At 33.0% G+C, this 19,159-nt stretch overlaps 2 protein-coding genes across 2 annotated transcripts; one reads left to right on the top strand and one right to left on the bottom strand.

Moving 5' to 3' along the window:
- Positions 1-2,300: 2,300 nt before the first annotated feature.
- On the top strand, positions 2,301-11,076 carry LOC122609685. Its single transcript, XM_043782633.1, has 4 exons — positions 2,301-2,614; positions 4,737-4,947; positions 5,667-10,450; positions 10,790-11,076. Exons 1-3 carry the CDS (start codon positions 2,444-2,446, stop codon positions 10,445-10,447), a joined length of 5,163 nt encoding a protein of 1,720 aa, XP_043638568.1. The 5' UTR covers positions 2,301-2,443; the 3' UTR covers positions 10,448-10,450; positions 10,790-11,076.
- Positions 11,077-17,300: 6,224 nt separating this feature from the next.
- On the bottom strand, positions 17,301-18,603 carry LOC122579210 (NAC domain-containing protein 83-like). The gene is made up of 3 exons (XM_043751327.1): positions 18,326-18,603; positions 17,901-18,208; positions 17,301-17,586 (listed from the first exon to the last, which is right to left on the bottom strand). Exons 1-3 carry the CDS (start codon positions 18,552-18,554, stop codon positions 17,374-17,376), a joined length of 750 nt encoding a protein of 249 aa, XP_043607262.1. The 5' UTR covers positions 18,555-18,603; the 3' UTR covers positions 17,301-17,373.
- Positions 18,604-19,159: the final 556 nt, after the last annotated feature.

The following is a 19,159-nucleotide window of genomic DNA, read 5'->3' as shown; positions in this document are numbered from 1 at the left end:
CAATCACCAGTTGTTACTTCGTTATTAATCAATACATTTCTGTTTTCTTTTAAAAAGTCTTCGTCATTACCATATACATAATTGAAATGTAACAAAGCAGAAGATATGTGTTAATTGTCATTTGTTCTTAAAAAAAAGTACTGTTATGGTTTATATTATTATGAGTTTCAGTAATAGTAAATATTTGTTCTACGTAACTGATCGTATATACAAATAGCACCACCTCTTGATCGGCATAAGATAATAAGATGCTATAGATTTTTTAACGTTGTTTCTTTGTTTTTTAACCGCATAAGATATTATATATTTGGATGTTGGAAATTTTAAAAGGGAAAATGATCTATACCGCAAACTTTACCTAAGTTTAGGTATTGACGTATTGTCACATTAAAAAAGCTACATATTAAACATTTGGATTTGATAAACATACATAACCCTCTGAATTTTACATAAATCCTCCTAAATTTTACATAATCACCTCTTACTTTACTTAATTAAGATATGTATTACATGCTTTTTCTAACCTTTCCCATATTAAAAATGACACTTTAAACTTAAATTTGTTCTTCAAAAATAATGTATTTTAGTGGATAAAAAATTCAAAAGTATAATTACTAGGAGAGGTAAGCCACGCAAATCGAACCATACGCCTAAAAAGAAGAGAAGCGCCATAACCATAATTACACAGTTTGTCCAGCGATAAGACGTAAAATACAACTCTTGTTCCAAAGTTTCAATGTTATGTAGTTGGAGTCCTTACAAGATTACAATTTACAAGTATACAACATGATAACCATCCAAAACATAATACGAGTATCAAGTCTATGGATGAGCACGGGTCGAAACCCGGCCCGACCCACGAGAGCATTAAAACGTGAACCGTGACCCGGCCCGTGAAGGCACGGGTTGGTTCGGTTCGGGTTCGGGCGGGTCACAGCTTTCTTTCACACTTTTTTGGTTTTTGTCTTCACCCGACCCGGCCCGACCCGTCCAATTCATGACCCGCAAAAACACTAAAAGCTTGACCCGTGAACCGACCCGTTAGGGGTTCGGCCCGGTTAAGTCACATAACAAAATTAAAGAAAGATACAAAGTAGATTAATAAATGGTTTCTATATGTAAAACTTTTATGATATTAAAAAGATTATTAGATTGATCGATTAAAAGAATCAATTTCTTTTCCTTATGTTTTTGTTAATTTTTCTTTTAATGACAGAAAAAGAATATAGTTCAAGGTTTAACGAGAATTTAAATAACATACAAAGTTGAGAACCAAAAATCAAAACAAAGATACAAAATTTCATCATTTATATATCCAAAATCAATAGAAAATATATCAATTAATTTCTTTATATATTTTAGTCAGGAAGATAATAACATTCTCGTGCACCATCTCAATTTTTTCTCATACAAGAACTAAGTACATAATTGAAATTTTAAGTTACGAACATGAATACATTTTCAAGTTAATAAAGTTGTATTAAAAAAAATAAATATTCAATATTAATAGTTGATCCTTAAAAAGGGTTTTTATAGAAAACTAATAAAAAAACTAATAAGATCAAAAATATTTATATAGTTATTTTTTATCTATATAAATGATTATTTGGTGTAGTGGCTTGGAGTTCCCCTAGTAACTTATAGGTCCCAAGTTCGAATCCCACTTATCCAACTTTGAAATATAGTTAGTCTTTCTATGAGGTCTTAGCTCGGGTATACCCAAATTCAAGTATGAGAATACAAAGTTCAGCCCTATTAAGCGTCGTACTTTCGGGTGAATTAATAGATGGTTCTTCCCTTATTGGGTATTTCAAATAGACATTTATACTTCGAGGGAGCTTTTTAAGTAGCGCGAACCCAGTTAAGACAACGTATGCTAGACGTCTCGTTGTCGAATCGCAACACGAATTTTACCTTTCAAAAGAGCAAAAAAACGTTTTGTTAGAATAATAAGATCAATCGTATTAATAGACACAATTATTTGGAGTAATGAACTTACCTTTGGTATTTAACCCCAAATAAGAACAAGAAAACATAATAAGATGAAAAAGGTATATTATGTAATTAATAAGGACCAAATATGTAAAGTACAATAAACACCTACAATTGAATTAATAATTAAGGGGGCATTGGAAAAGAAGATTACTGGTTGACGTTGACGACGACGAATCAGTTACTGTAGTAGTAACTGTCACACTTTTTTTTTTTTTTTTTTTTTTTTTCATCTTCCTTCATCTCATCAATCATCATTATATATATTCTATATCTCTCTATGTATATCTATCGCTCTCTCTCCACACACACACACATAAGTCTGTATGTTGTGATCATCAGTAATATAAAATAAACAAACGGAGTTAAATACAAACTATTAGTATAATATATAATATATACGTAAGTACATTATTGAGTGAGTGAGTGTTATAAGTTTGTGAGTGTAAAAATGGCTAGTAGGGCGATGGCGGCGAAGGAGCATGTGGAGGAGATACGGCGGGAGAAGTTTTCGATCGGCAGAGAAGAGAATAAGTTGTCCGGCGATCTTACTCAGGCCGTTAAATATCTTTCCGCCGAACTCTACGCCAAAGACGTCCATTTCCTCATGGAACTTATTCAGGTTTCCTACCTACCTATTTTCTTTTTAAATATTGGTATGTTAGGGGTTTTTCATCGACTTGGTGCATACCCCATATAATATTATTTAATGTATATAAACAATATACTCTATCTATTGATAAACTAAAACAAGATTGACATATATATCCTTGAAACGACATATGACGTAATCCTTGATCGACAATTGTATATAAATTCAATTTTCTTTTTAGATTTAGAATTAAACTCTAACTCTTGGTTTATTAATACAAAAAATATTATAACCTAATCTGATTCATCGTTTTTTCATTAATAAATTGTCTTTTTTTTAATTCTCCTTTAATTACTTATATTAATTATAATAATAATTATTAACATGAAGACTTCAAAAATTAAGTTTACGATTTAAACTCACAAAGCTATTTGTCATTATCCATTATGCTTACAAGTTCTGATTTTGATGCGTTTCTAAAAATTTAAGGTTAATTCAAAATTCTAACTAAACATATATTATATTTATCGTTACTGTATATAATAATTTACATTTGATCATCGATTTACTTTAACAACAATTTATTTCATACTCACGAAACATGTATAAATTTTTTATGATACAATCTATATAGTTACCGTATATTGTACGAGTATTGGGACTAGTAAGTCTATATATAATGATCAAAACGACGGGGCTCGTGGACAACCGGTCTCCCAAAAGACTTAAAGTTGGTAGTTTATTACCGTTCATAATTTTATTTTTTTTACATTCAACAATAAATGTTCTGCTATAATCAATAATGATGTATATTACGTTCATAACTTAGTGTTTGTGGATCACACATTTGAAAGTAAGAGTTATGATCCGTACATTTTTTTGTCTTGAAAGTGTAAAGACGAGGTAGGCCCCAAAAGTAAAGGCAAAGAAAGAACCTATGAAATTGTTACTAGCTAGTACTCTTTATCTATTTAATTAATATTTTTTCTGTTGAAACTTTTTTACACACGAATATTGAACTGTGACCTATATTTTCAACAAAGATATTAACATTAACAGTAACCCATGAAATTAATTTACACACCAATTGTTGAACAGTAACCTCATTTTTCTATATGGTGTCGCTTATGTACAGAGCAAATTTGTCACTTGTAAATGTTTATTTGTCACTAAAAGAGATACTTAGGTCCGATTTTGTTCTTAAATGATGTTTGTATTCGTTAAAATAAATCATATATATATATATATAGGGAATAGGGGATAGTATTTGTACTGCCGGCAGTTCCAATTTTCGGAACTCCAAGCCTTAAATTCAGGGGTGGGGGTGATTATTTATTTAATCATGTGATAGACGAAGAAGAGGATGCGAGAGCAGTACTGATCATTATCCCATATATATATATATTACAATTTTTGGCTTTTAGTCATCTAACAATCTATTTCCTAGATTAGCTGTTAATGACGATAAAGTTCTTAAGAGAATATGCAGGGATTAGGTTCTTGGATTTTTTTTTTTTTTTTTTTACGGGTATGGGTCTAGAAACAATTTTAAATGTAAACCCATATACTCGAACTTGACCGAACACAACCCTTATATAGTACTGTATGTTATTTAATAGTGTCACTATTTTTAATGGGTAATAAAAAGTATGAAACTTTAAAAGGAGATCATAAAGTATTTGTTCTTTACATACATTTTGAGTGGCAAAATTTTATATAAAAATGAGTGACATCTTTATTTTTTACATACATTTCAGTGGCAAATTTGCCCTTATAACTTTAGATGAAGTAGGGTTCATCGAGACCTTTAACGAATCTGCAAGGAGAGCACCCAAATACATATGTAAAACTACAAAAATCGAACTTAAACAAGCCAAACTGAAAACATCCTGAAAATTAATAATGTTTGCGTTTCCAGACGGACTGCTTAATTTCCCCCTTACTGTCTACTTTTGTGAAATATTCATCCGTTCCATATCAAATGACCAAAAGTTGACTTGTCAAGTCTTTGACCATGTAGTTTTTTGTTTGGGTTATAACACTTCATATATACTATAGAATATATGGACGATTTCTAAATATACTTTTCATTGATATAGTTTTATGATGATAAAGCTTGGTCTGAGTTTGTTTGTTGAATTTTGTTTCACAGAATGCAGAGGACAACGAGTATAATGAGGGAGTTGATCCATCGTTGGAGTTTGTTATTACGTCTAAGGATATAACAAACACCGGAGCTGCAACCACGTTGCTAGTTTTCAACAATGAGAAAGGTTTTTCTAGGAAGAACATTGATTCTATATGCAGTGTGGGTTTGTCTACTAAGAAAGGCCTTCGTAAACGGGGCTACATTGGCGAGAAAGGTACGGCTTTTTGCTACCCTCAAATTCATTATATTTTAATGTTCATGTGCTACAAATAAGAAAAATAACCCCCTAACATTATACTGATACTACACTATTGTTAAATTTTTGGCTTGGGCCATTGCCAACCATACTCCTACATAGTTCCGCCCTTGCTAATGGGTCTAATTGCAAATATTTACTTAGCCTTATAAGAATCTACAATTTGTGCAACAAACTTTGCACTAACAAATATTTCTTAAAAAAATCAATGTGGATATGAGGAAACACATATGGCTCTTAAGTCTAAACTCTTTAGTATTTACTATTTACTCTGTACCAGGGCAGGGTTACGTTTAGCAGCTATATGAAACGCCCTAGGGGACCTCATTAAGAGTCTAAGTGTGCTAAATCTGAATGACTAGATTGTTAGATGATACATTTATGTATTTCTCGATTAACAGTGGGGGCGAGTATGGATTAGCGTAAACCGAAAACCACATAATTTGGTTTTTGAAATGTTAAACCATTTGTGTTTGGTTTATAGTGGTATGGTTTTCCGGGTTATTGGTCTGGCTTTTTGTTTCCGTTTTTTTTTTTATTATTTTGTTTCAAATGGGCAAGGTTCGTTTTCAACAAAAGTTAGATCATAACAACAAAAATACAAAATAAAGAAATATATGAAATTAACAAAAACTCACCTCTAATCAACGGACTTATAAGTTCTTTGTTTCTTACAGGTATCGGGTTCAAGAGTGTATTTCTGATAACATCTCAGCCGTATATATTTAGTAATGGTTATCAGATTAGGTTCAATGAAAAACCTTGCCAGCACTGTAATATCGGGTATATAGTTCCTGAATGGGTTGAGGAGGATCCAACTTTATCTGCCATTCAAAGTGTATATGGTTCATCGACCTCCCTTCCAACAACGACTCTCGTCTTGCCATTGAAAGCAGAAAAGGTCAAAGCGGTGAAGGATCAACTTTCAAATGTCCATCCTGAAGTTCTTTTATTTTTGGCCAAGATAAAGCGGCTTTCAGTAAGAGAAGTCAATGAGGATCCTAGGCTTAACACTGTGAGCGCGATATCCATCTCCAGTGAGAAAAACTTTGTTACCTTGAAGAGCATGGATGCTGAGTCCTACAGTCTTCATCTTACTGCTGAAGATACTGGGAATGATGATGACACGGAATGTGGGTACTATATGTGGAAGCAAAGATTTCCGGTTAGACAGGAAAACAAAGTTGATGCACGATCCGAAGTTGAAGAATGGGTTATCACACTGGCTTTTCCAAATGGGAAAAGACTCAAAAGAGGCACGAGCATGCCTGGCATTTATTCGTTTCTACCAACAGAGACGGTTACAAACTTTCCTTTTATCATCCAAGCAGATTTTCTTTTGGCATCATCTCGAGAAAATATTCTCTGGGATAACAAATGGAACCAAGGAATTCTTGATTGCGTGCCAGTTGCTTTTTTAAATGCATTTACATCACTTGTAAAGTCTTCGGCAAATGCTCCTGTGTCAAGTCTCCCGAACCAGTTCCGGTTCTTACCCATCCTAGAATCATCTCATCCTAAACTGAATCGGATTCGTGATGCAATTAAAACGAGAATGATGGGTGAGACTATTATCCCATGTGAGTCATACACTGTGCAAAAGTTGTTCTCTAAGCCTGGTGAAGTTTTTCGGATGATGCCTTCATTTTGGAGCATTTTGAACGAGGCAAGGAATGAAGGTGTGAGTTTCGATAATATTTCATCTCACGGAGCTTATATTCTCACTTCTTCATTTGATAAAGCAGAGTACAAGTCCATTTTGGAGTTTTTGGAAATCCAGTATGTTGATTATGAATGGTATGCAAAGTGCATAGCCAGTTCTAATCTTGTAAAAGGCGTGTCGGAGGGTGTTTATTTGCAACTTCTGGTATTCATTGCGGAGGAATGGAGGTCTTTTCACAAGACCAACATCAAGAACATATCCTTGATAAAGTATGTCGGGATGGATGGCAAAGTTGATCTATTCAAAGTTAGTGCATGTGCAAACAAGCTGCTTGCTACAGATTCTGATCACATCTCTTGGCTAATTAATTGGAACACAGAATTCCATTGCTCAACTGGTCAATACTTTATGCCTAAAGCCACACAAGAAGCAATTGGATCATGTTCTAAGAAGCAGGTTTTAAGAAAGTGGCTTGAAGAAGAGGTGGCAGTTGAATTCGTCAGAGTTTATGAATATGCTGTTCAGCTTAGCTCTTCACTTGGTTCTGACCGCAAATTGGCTGTTACTTATGCTCACTTTCTTTACAACTCCCTAAGAAAGAAGTACTTGCAGAATTATGAGGTTGAAATTATCTGCGATGATATGCCGATTGTGGATAATTATGGGAGGGTGACGACAAGAAGACGTGGGGTTCTTGTGCCAGCAAGTGGAAGCAAATGGGTTGAACTGATTCGTTCAAATCCTTGGAGACAACATGATTTTGTTGAGTTGGGAGAAGAGTATACCCATCGCGTGAGATATTTTGGTACTGAAACATCGGGCAAAGAACTTCTTTTGTTTCTGGCAACTTATGTTGGAGCATCTGATGTTCCTCATCTATCTCCCCCTAATGCTGCTGTACCTACTATGTCATCCCCACTAACTGAAAGTAACACATTGTTGCTTCTAGACTGGCTTTACAATCTAAGGGCAAAGAGGGTTGATTTACCAGAAAGGTTTTTGTCATCCATAAAAAATGGCAGCTGGTTAAAGGTCTCTCTGAGCGGCAGTCCTAGCTACAGGCCCCCTTCAGAATCATTCATGCTTGAATCATCAATTGGTCATCTTCTACAGAATGGATCAGTTCTAGTTGACATCCCATTGGTGGATGTTGAGTTCTATGGTAATGAGATACATAGATACAAAGATGAGCTGAAAGTAATTGGTGTACGCTTTGACAACAAGGATGCCTGTGAATTCATTGGTAACCGTCTAATGTCCATTGCAGCTTCCTCAAAGCTTACAAGGGACAATGTTGTTTCAATACTGAAATTTATTCAGTACTTAGGAGCAAATTGTATCCCTAGTAAGGACTTTGTTGACAGCATCAAAGACGGTAAATGGCTGAGAACATCTCAAGGTGATATGAGTCCAAGAAACTCTGTTTTGTCCAGTCATGAATGGAATGCTGCTTCAGAAATTAGTGACATTCCATTTATAGACCAAGATTACTATGGTGGAGAATTACTTTCTTTCAAGAAAGAACTAGAAATGCTGGATGTGGTAGTGAGTTTCGGCCAGAATTGTTACCAGCTTGTTTCACACAATTTGAAATCCTCTTCTTCTATTACTTCTTTGTCATCTGATGCTCTCCTGTTAATCTTACGGTGCATACAGAAGTTAGAGTCATCAGATAAGCTGGTGCAGGCAGTTAAAAACAAGAAATGTTTGAAGACAACCTTAGGCGACAGATGCCCATCTGAATGTTTTTTGATTAGTCCAGAATCTGAATGGGGTTGCCTTTTACAGGTGTTTGGATCATTCCCAATTCTTGATGAAAAGTTTTATGGACGCTCAGTTATTTCAATGTCAAAAGAATTGAAAATAATTGGTGTTATGGTGGAGTTTGAGGACGCCAGCAAAGAATTTTCACGCACATTCAAACAACAGGTTTCTTCATCTTCTATCCGGAAAGAAAATGTTTTTTCATTTCTGGAATGCTACAGGAAGTTGAAGAAGTTGAAGGTCACGTTTCCTACGGAGCTGAAGGACTGCATACGCAAAGAGAAATGGCTAAGAACAAAATTTGGTGATTACAGATCACCAAACAATTGCGTTCTTTTTGGAAAAAGTTGGGAACCAGTTTCTCCAATTACTCTCCTTCCATTCGTTGATGACAGTGATAATTTCTATGGTAATGAAATTCATGGTTATCATGAGGAGCTGGAGAAGTTAGGCGTGATGATCAACTTTAAAGACGGTGCCAAGTTTGTGGCTGATGGCCTTTTGTTACCTCAGGACTGCAGTGGGCTTACTCCTGTAAATATATATGCATTGCTTGATTCTGTGAAGAGACTTCTAGAAGTTGATTCCAAACTTCTTTTGGATACAAAAAGTGATGTTAAAAAGTCTCTGCTACAGAAAGTGTCTGAGAAGAAGTGGTTAAAAACCCACTTTGGATACAAACGTCCGGATGAGTGCCTGCTCTTTTGTTCTCCTTGGGATACTTTCTTGAAACCAAATGATGCTCCATTTATTGATCAAGAGTTTTATGGTTCTACAATTCAATCCTACAAAGATGCGCTCAATCTTTTAGGAGTAATAGCCGATACCGGTAAGGCATGCAAGCTGCTTGCTCGTTTCCTCAAGTCTCAGTCAAAGTTCGAAAGCATTCAACGAATCTACAGCTTTTTGTTCAATTTTAATTGGGAGCCTGTTGATGAAGACAAGAAAAAGATCTGGATACCAAGAGGAACCGAGAATGGAGAGTGGGTCAGCCCTCAAGATTGTGTTCTTCATGATAAAAACAATCTTTTTGAAGATCAGTTGTATGTTCTGGAGAAGTTCAAGTATGATGACAACATTCTCTCCTTTATGGCTAATGTTTTTAAAGTGAATGTGCATCCGTCAGCTGACGACTACTGCAAGCTTTGGAAGAAATGGGAATGTTCAGAACGTAAAATCACACATATTGAATGCTGTGCCTTTTGGGAGTTTTTGGTTGGTAGCTGGAACTCGGCAGAGGAAATTTTCAAAAAGAACGTGTCAAAACTTCCTGTCCGGGATCCTAAATCTGATGGGATCATTCTATCTAATAAAGGAGACACTTTCATAGACGACGATCTTTTTCTAATGGATCTTTTCCAAAAAGAACTTGACAAAACTTCTTCTCGTCCCATTTTTGTATGGTATCCTCAACCAACAATGAATTCTCTCACCCGTACCAAGCTTCTGGACATCTACAGCAAACTTGGTGTTCGTACCTTATCTGAATCTGCCCAGAAAATTGTATCTGATGTTGATGACGTTGGATTTGAATCAGTGAGTTCAAGGGATAAGATCGTAAAAAGGGGTTTGCTCAAACTTATTCTTGGATTTCTTGCTGTCCCAGATGTAAAACTTGAGGCTGAAAAGAGATGCGAACTAGTTAGCCGTGTACTTGCAATTGAAGCTTTTGAGACAATAGAACCAATGGTTGTCCGATATAGTCTATCTTTCTCTTCTGGTGAGCCAGTCAATGTTGAAGCTCCGAGAATGATCCGTTGGGACAAGCAGAACTTCAAGTTCTATATGCAAAGGATGGAGAGATCTTCTGGTTACAAGAGCGTGTTTGAATATGCTACTCATTTTGCTGAAGTAATAGCCGACGGGGTCTTGTGGGAGAATGCTGAACTTGTACCACAACTTTCTGAACTGATCAGGTTGGGGTTTCTGGTGGAGTTTGATGAGGAAGCCATAGAGTTCCTTATGAAGACAAAGAATCTGCAACTGTTTTTGGAGGATCAAGACTTCATCTCTTCCATATTTTCCTCTTAATAGGTATGTCATATTTAATTCGTTATCTATTTACCACTTCTTTTTATATGTTTCATATATTTTCACTTCTGTTTTTGGAAGACAAAGAACTTGCTGTTACTCTAATGCATGAGTCAATGTATAAATCTGACCCGACCTGCCAGCGCCTTATTTTGTATGTAATTCTGTTAAACTGCAAGAGAATACCAGATGGTTTTGGTGAGGGGTTATTCTTATATTATTGAATGTGTCATTCAAATATCTATTTGACAATATTTGACAAAAGTGCATTCAATACTTAGATTCAACCTAGTGCTTTAGCAGTTTATGATAATGGAAGTCTGTTTTTGTGTTAAAATGCAGGAGAACCTACAAGGAAGATAATAATGGTCAGATGGTTATGGAGGTAGACAAATCTGTGAAGTGGCACACAATGCTGTACTGATCAAATGCTGTTTCTGTTTTCTTACTTTAAGGTTGTTTTTTTGGCTTAAGTTTCTACTTGAGAATATAGCAATTCTCATCAATGTAATGTAACTGAACGGGTGTATTTTGGTTTTTGAATGTTAAGTTGCAAACCAGGAAAAGTTATCATGAATATATTATGGCACTAAAGTTATGCAATATGGAGTAATAGTTATGATTTATCATGCTTTGCTTGTGGTTTTTTTACTTCTCTAACTTATTAGTTTGTGTTGATTAAGATATACAAGTCATATAGATTTATAGATCATGTAAGTAGTCACAACTGAGCTGCAAATTAATCGAATTGATACTTGCTCTTTTTTATGATGTGTTCTTTGGCTCATTGGTTTCAGTTGGTTACTCCTTAATTGTATTAATCTTGTAAGGGTAATAGACATGTATGATGCAACTATAAAACTATATCTAACTTATTGACATATATACTTTAACATGACATTTAATCTTTATAAATCGATAAACTAATAAGTATCTTGTAGCCATTTTTAGTGCTTATAAGGTGCCGTATGAAACTCGTCAAAAAGGTTTGCAAGTTCTGAATCTTTACAATAGGGAGCTGATTCTTTTACAACAAAAAGTGTCTATTTACAACAAATTTTTTGTTTTGACTATTATACCTTTTTAATAATTTATAATTTTTACCCTTTTATTTTACTCCGCTTTCCTTAAAAAAAACAATTTGTATTATCTTTGCTTTATAGGCATATTTTTAATACATTGCACATCAATACATATTTTATTAAAAATCAACAAATATCTGACTTCAATATGCAACATTGATAATTTTTCCTTGTACATTTGCAATTCACAACTAAAAAGAAATTATTTCTAACTTCAATAGTTTAACAAAGTGCATAAGAAACAAATCAAAATTAAAAAAAAAAAAAACCTAAAAATTGTAGTTGTAAATGGACAATCCCATTTAACTACATAACAAAATCATGACAAGAAAGTCTCTTTTCAACATCTAGATACCATATCTAAAAATACCATTGTTCTTGACAAATTTCATTTAATTACCTCATAACCATCTTACTCCAACGGCGTAAAATTAAATGAGAAATCTGAAGATACACAATCCGTTAAGTTATTTCCATAATGCATGTAACCAAAATCCCCGAACACTTCATTGTTTGTTTGCATAGAACTTGCGAAATTGTGTGCTTGCAATGATTCTACATACTCAAATCTTGAAGGATCTTTTGCCGTAGAAGTTGTTCCTCTTTTCTTTTTTGCTTTAGACGGTCTTCCTTTAGGTCGTCTAATCATTGGCTCAAAAAATGTATTAGATTCATTAACAAAGTTACTAATCATTGAAACAATAAATTCTTTCTTATTTAAAAGCCACACTTGGTACTTTGAATAAAACTCTTTTGAGCAACTTAACTACTGTATCATCACCTTCGTCATCATCTTTCCAATTCAAAGATAAGAAATCTAACCTCCATTATGGATGAATAAGATCCAATGAAAGGATCATTTCATGTCTAACGTAGTATTGTATCTTATGAGCATATCAGTGCAAGGAGATGTAGTACCTAAAAAACACAAAGAAACAGATGGTCAAAGTAGATTTTCAATACATAACAATGTTGAAAAAAACTACAAAGATTACGTATCTTGTATTTTCTTATATTGCTCATAAATTTCCTTTAATGCGAAGTGAGAAACATGATACAATAGCTCTCTAAAAGTGGGTATGTTGCAATCATGCAAAACTTTATATTTTCTCACTTGCGAGTGTCACTTTGATCTCGTTAAACTCATGCTCAACTGCAAGACAAATCTTAACTTTCACTTCTTGAAAGTCACCAGTAGAAACGAGACGATTAATCAAACGAGACGAGGTTCTCTTTTTGCCAACAATTTGGAAGGGACAATTAATCAAACGAGACGAGGTTCTCTTTTCTTTATTACTTTCAACAGGTTCTTTACAGGATCCTCCTCGGTCACATTGCAAAGTGACATGCTTTTCTTTTCTTGAATCACGAATAAATATTCCATATCTTTTAGTATAATAAAATGATCGAACACTTCATACTAAATCATTAGATGTTTCAAACTAGGAGGTTACTAGATAAGCTTCTTCACTTTGAATAACTGAACTTTCTAAATGAACTGAGCTCTGTTGATCAAATAGAATGTATTATGTATAACAAATTAAATATGTAAGAACCTTGATCCTACTCACATATACACTATAAAATTGCTAATACATGGACACATGGACCGAATTCATGTGTTGGGTTATTCACCTAATATAAATCCATCTAAATATTTATATACTAGCCTTGTACCCGTGCGATGCAGCGGGACATAGGAAAAAAACGCTGGTTAAGTAGTTGTATCGTGTTATTACATGAATGTATGATTTAACTCGAATGTTTCTTACCGCCATTGTTGTTTTAGAATAAGCGTTTTTTATGTTGATTGATTATTAAATTCGGTAACGCATGTGTGTGTTTTTGGTATACTATGTGAGCAACTTAAGGGAAAGGAAGGAACACGCGTAAGGTTTTTTTTAAGGGTATTTTTGGAATTCCCTGAATAAAGTGTTCGATGGTAATATAGATGAAAAGGATAAATTGGAGATTTTAAAGGTAGAGTGTTAAATTTTAGGGAGGATAGTTTGTTTATATAAATAGTATAGATAAATAAACAATCATGATAATTAACCAAACATATATGCTCCAAAGTATGAACTTATATAATAGGAATCACAACATCACGTAACAAACCAAAGATTTAAATACACTCATAGGCTTAAAAGGTATTTAAACAGTGAACGAAACAACATATAGTGATACAAACCAAACTAAATGAAACATTTTTGGGATAAAATACTATCCATTTATTGAATACATAAATATTATAAATATATTTTAGGGTTTTTTTATGGAAAAAACCAATATACTGCTAGAAGTATAGAAGAAGCATGTTTCCCCCCTTACTAACTCTCTCCATGAAAATCACATGTTTAAATATAAAATCTTTCCTCCTTGATAATCACATGTTTAAATATAAAATCTTTCCCCCTTGAAAATCATGGTGGAAGTATGCTGCTAAAAGCATACTAATTAACCTCTTTTTTTATTAGTTTAATCAAATACCTATGACTCCATAACTGATTTGATTAGAACACTGGCTGGCTTGTAAAAGATAAAAGTGATAATAAGTGATTGATCTGTGACAACAATTGGAATAACAATGGAAGAAAGAGTCGTTGTAGTGAATAATTAGGGTAGATGGGGAAGAAGAAAAATAAAGAATGAAATAAAAAAGGGGATAAGTGCGTCGGAATGCAATCAACTAATCATGAAAAGTAATTGTGTGCACGAAATCTAAGTTAGCTTTATTGTGTTCAGGAAACTTAAAGTTATGGTTATAGTAACACTAAAAATGAATTTTGCTTATGTGAAACCGGTTACCTCTCCAGATGGATGACAAATTCCAAATCAATATCACAAACCCTGATTTTATATCTTCATCCTAGATTTAACCTCAACAAACCCAGATTTCATAAGCCTCACTAATTCAAATATAATTTTTATTAGTCTAAATCACAAACGCAATCTAACATCAACAAACCCATCAAACTCTATAAAATAAATCAAAGATTCACAACTCAGATCTATTCAAATAGTTTGTTTCATCTTTACACAAACATAACATATATACATCTAGATCTTAAAACAAATAAAATCCCAAGATATAACAAGAAAAGAAATAGAGATGAAGAAGAGATTAAGAAAATAAAAAAGAAATATGTGTTGATGTAGCAGCAAGAACGCCACCACGCACCACCGTCGACCACCACCATGTACCACCGTCGACCACCACCACGCACCACCGTCGACCACTGCTTACCTTTCATCAATACTTCTTTCTCCCCACTGCTTACCTTTTGTCCAATTGCTCCATGCTTACTTCATCAACCGAATTCAGCTTTTCATTCTGTTTTTTTTTTTATGCTTTTCTAGTCAGTGCATACTCCATATCCCAAATTTTAGTGGAATCCTTACATTCTGACTTGAAGATTTGCGTTTATTTGTCATATTGTAAAATCCCCAAATTTCAGTGTTTTGGAAACGTACAAAAATTAAGGAAATAAGCCATCCGCATTGTGTAGAATAGAAAACTGAGTAGTAAATGTGTTATTTGGATTAATTTGGTAAGGAATTGAAAGAGAATTCAAAGGAAATCTATGGCTGAGTGAGATACATGTTGTTGACATATATTATGAATATATATATATATATATATATATATATATATTGTAGAAATAATATGAAAGAGATGGTGATGGTGGTGTTATTATGTTTTGTCGAGATCTTTTATCCTCCTGTTGCTACATACGTAGTACATATATGCATAAAGTAGTTTTTTTTTAATCGAATAAAATCCAGCCATACATATCATGGAAGCAGTCAACGAGTCAAACTGAAAATTGTAACCAGCTAACTTTTTATCCGGTCACTTTTGTATGCTATGAGACTCTTGAACAGGTTTCCAGAACACAATAAAGCTGACCTAGAGTTCGTGCACACAATAACTTTTCATGATTAGTTAATTGCATTCCGACGCACTTATCCCAATAAAAAAGATAGAGATTGTTTTTGTTAAAAAAAAAGACAGTAAAATCAAGGGGTAAAAATTGTAAATTACTAGAAGGGTATAATAGTCAAAACAAAAAAAATTGTTGTAGATAGACAATTTTTGTTGCAGAAGGATCGATCAACTCCCTTTACAATATTATGTTAGATCTTATAACCATATCTATCAATAAACTAAAATAGGATTGTAACTTCTTTTAATCGACCCTTTTAATCATATTTATTTATTAAAGAAAACTATTTTGATTAATTTCTTATTTAAATATATATTTACGATTCTTCTACCGTTTCCTATTCTAATACTAAGTTATCATCTTATAAAAAGTTTCTACTCAACTTCATGTGGCCGTAGATTGGAATACGTACAAATAAAGGTATGCAAATTATTCCCAATTATCCGTTTATTTTTTATATTTTCAAAAGCATAACCACATATATAACATATAAGTTGTGTTCATTATTAATATTACAATTATTATTTGGTTATATTTAATATTTTATTTATGATTAGCTATATGCATATTACCGCATTTTAGTATCGTGTATATACACAGTTATAAACGTTATTATACTTTATATTTTTTTTAATGTGTAATGATGTTTTAGTCATTCGTATGGATTCTTAACTTTTCACCTCTAATTAATTTGATATTTGAGAGTTAAATAAGAATTGTTTTCATTAATATTATTTTTATTTTAATTTATTTAAATTAATCTCATAAGTTGTATATTTTTTTACATAGAAAGTCCAATTTAAATAAGATGACCTTAAATTAAAATTAAAAATTTATAGCAATACTAGGATAGGATAAGCTTATTATTAGGTAAATTTAGCTTTTGATTGGTTAATTGTAAAATTAAAGCCACACATTCTTGAGTTTTATATTTAAGTTTTAAAACAACTTACATTTATTATTATTAAGGTACATTTTTCTTAACTTATATAGTCTCTTTTAAAACTATTACTATTGAAAGGAATATATATAGTATGTTCAAATTTATAAAATCATTGTAAAAAATCAATTGTATGATAAGTATAGTCAATCCGTACATCGTACGGGTATTAAGACTAGTATTCACATATGGATGTACATAAATGGTATGAGAGTCATAGGGTATGTTTGTCGACAAAGTTAACTGGACCTCTTAGTTGTAGCTTTTATTTTTAGATGTAAGTTGTAATTTTTAGGCAAAATTGTTAATTAGAACTTTTATAGGTGTTTGATTTGATAGTTGTAGCTGCAATTTAAATAGGTATTTATGTATATTTTAAAATTAAAAGGTCTTTCCAAACTACTTACATGGTTTGATAAATATTTCAGTAATTCAAGTGGGACTGCAATTTAAAGAGGTATTTATGTATATTTAAAAATTAAAAGCTCTTTCCAAACTACTTACGTCGGTTTGACAAAGATTTCAAAAATTCACGTGGGAGAGTTTGTAACAATCCGTCTCGTATTTGTAATTAGAAATTTGAGGCCCTCATAAGCTTCAAATTGTAGACTAGTAATAATCATGATTTTTTTTTTTGTTAAAATTTAAGGATATCCTGGTAATCCATTACTTTCTCTCTCGGGTTTAGGAGCGTTACAAGATGTATCTAAATTGGAGGTAGTGCACGTGCTCATCATGTAAATGTCAAGCTCAAATATGACATTCATAGTCTCATATACTAGATAACAATAACCAATTTTGAAAAAAGAGAAATACAGTAAATTTCAAATGAAAATTATTAACATTTTTTTGAGACGAAGAGAATTTATCATCTTCAATTCTAGTAACAAAAAATAAACTTATAATTAATTATAGAATAAAAACTACATTAACTAAGTTGTTACGTTATTCTTGGTATTATTCTTCAGGATATAGTAACTTTCTACTTGAAGTAACTTCATTATAAGTCACCGCACTTGAACCACAAGATGATGAACTTGATGTTGATGATGATGATGACGATGGTTCATATTTGACAATATTCATCCCATCAATAACTCCTACGTTTCTACTTCTTTTGTTCAAAAATATGTGACACATAACCCAGTTTCCCATTTGAATCCAAGATCTCTGTCGAAACAATCCACAAATATAAGTTAAAAAAAAAAAAAAAACTAGAATTATTGTAACATGAAATAAAAAAAGTGAATTATTACGTGAATAAGAAATAAAAGAAAAAACTAGTTTAGACAAATGCCCTGATTCATCATAAGAGTTCCCAGGTTCGAAAACTCCCCAAGGGCCAGGGAAATAATAAAAAAAGAACTTGTACATCTGAATAAAAAAGACTCGGCAATTAATATTCTTGGGTAACCCGAACAGGTAAAAAAACCTTCTTCGTTATTTGTGTATATATATTGTTTGTCAAATGCCATACAAGTTACCTTATCGATGGAGTTGGTTTGTTTTAAGTACGGTGAATGCACAAGGCGATATTCATGCATTGTCCAATGAGTTCTTGTGGTCGACTCTCCATGAGCCGGCTTGCCTTTGTAGAAAACCAGTGTTTTCTTCATCCCAGTAATGATCTCTCTTTTCCTCGAGCTTGAATTGTTATTGCAACACCTCGTGATCTGTTTGTCTAAACTAGTTGCTTTCCAGTATCCGCTCTCACTTGCTCTACTTGATCTATCCCCATTGCCATAGTTGGCTTCCCTCTTACTGAAGAAGTACCTATCTTGCTCCCAATCACCTATTTAAACAATAAAATGAAAGAGTGAGTTTTAGGATAGCCCAATTAATAAATAGAATCTGACACGTAGCTAGCTATAGATTTTCTCCTACAATGGTGTTGATAAAAATTACTAACCAGGCAAGTCCCACGGATTGAATTTGCAAATGTTGACGATTTCTGGGACGATTGAAGCGGGAAGAGGGCACGAGAAGACCTTACGAATCAAATATTGAAACACAATCTCTTGGTCAGTCGGCTGAAACCTGAACCCCGGAGGCAATCTAATGGCTCCATCTCTAACAAAATTGAGCTTTGATATCTCCATGTTAACCTTTTCTGCATGCTCATTTTGGTAAGTTGACATTCAAATAAATTAACCCAAGAAGAGAATTTTAAATAAGCAGAAAAATGGTTAAGTCATAAGTTGAAGAAGTGAACATGTGCTTGGCCTTTATATACTAGTTGATATTTAGAATCAAGCTAGCTAAAAGCCTTTTCTTTTTATCTAATTGGAACATATCCCATATTGTACTTATCCCTTAAGTTTCTTAAGCATACTATGCACATTGTAAAACCATCTTTTATAAAACTTCATTTGGTGAACGTTGTACTCATCAAACTATGCTTTAATTAGGACATATACATTCTAATTAATGACTATTATTGTCAAAGTAAAAGTAGAATTATTTCTTCACTTAAAACTTAGCTTTGGAATTATGGTTTCTTTAAAAGTTTTGCTTTGAGTATGTTGAGTCATTTGCAATAAATATGTCTCACAAATGCAATTGCCTTTGTTTTGCTTACCCAATTGATTTTTAGCTTTTGGTTCTGGATTCTCTTTAGATTTTTTTGGTTTTATGTAATGTAAAAGTTTAGCAAATGAATCATTTTTCAAAACATCTTTAGGAAAAGTTAGCACTTTGGAAGAAAAGAAAGATTGAAGCTTTCGATTAACTAGCCATATACATG

This window comes from Erigeron canadensis, chromosome 8, assembly GCF_010389155.1.
Source record: "Erigeron canadensis isolate Cc75 chromosome 8, C_canadensis_v1, whole genome shotgun sequence".
Classification (NCBI taxonomy): Eukaryota; Viridiplantae; Streptophyta; class Magnoliopsida; order Asterales; family Asteraceae; genus Erigeron; species Erigeron canadensis.
Note: the sequence above shows the minus strand (reverse complement) of the source record. Positions and strands in the feature narration are given on the sequence as shown.

What these genes read in the sequence shown, in the direction of transcription:
- LOC122609685 (XM_043782633.1), top strand. Translation starts at nt 2,444, where the DNA reads ATGGCTAGTAGGGCGATGGCGGCGAAGGAGCATGTGGAGGAGATACGG. An exon ending in TCCTCATGGAACTTATTCAG is followed by an intron (nt 2,615 to 4,736) that starts GTTTCCTACCTA and finishes TTTGTTTCACAG; the next exon opens with AATGCAGAGGACAACGAGTA. An exon ending in GGGCTACATTGGCGAGAAAG is followed by an intron (nt 4,948 to 5,666) that starts GTACGGCTTTTT and finishes TGTTTCTTACAG; the next exon opens with GTATCGGGTTCAAGAGTGTA.
- LOC122579210 (XM_043751327.1), bottom strand. Translation starts at nt 18,554, where the DNA reads ATGTCAACTTACCAAAATGAGCATGCAGAAAAGGTTAACATGGAGATA. An exon ending in CAATCCGTGGGACTTGCCTG is followed by an intron (nt 18,209 to 18,325) that starts GTTAGTAATTTT and finishes TTGTTTAAATAG; the next exon opens with GTGATTGGGAGCAAGATAGG. An exon ending in AAACCAACTCCATCGATAAG is followed by an intron (nt 17,587 to 17,900) that starts GTAACTTGTATG and finishes TTGTTTCGACAG; the next exon opens with AGATCTTGGATTCAAATGGG.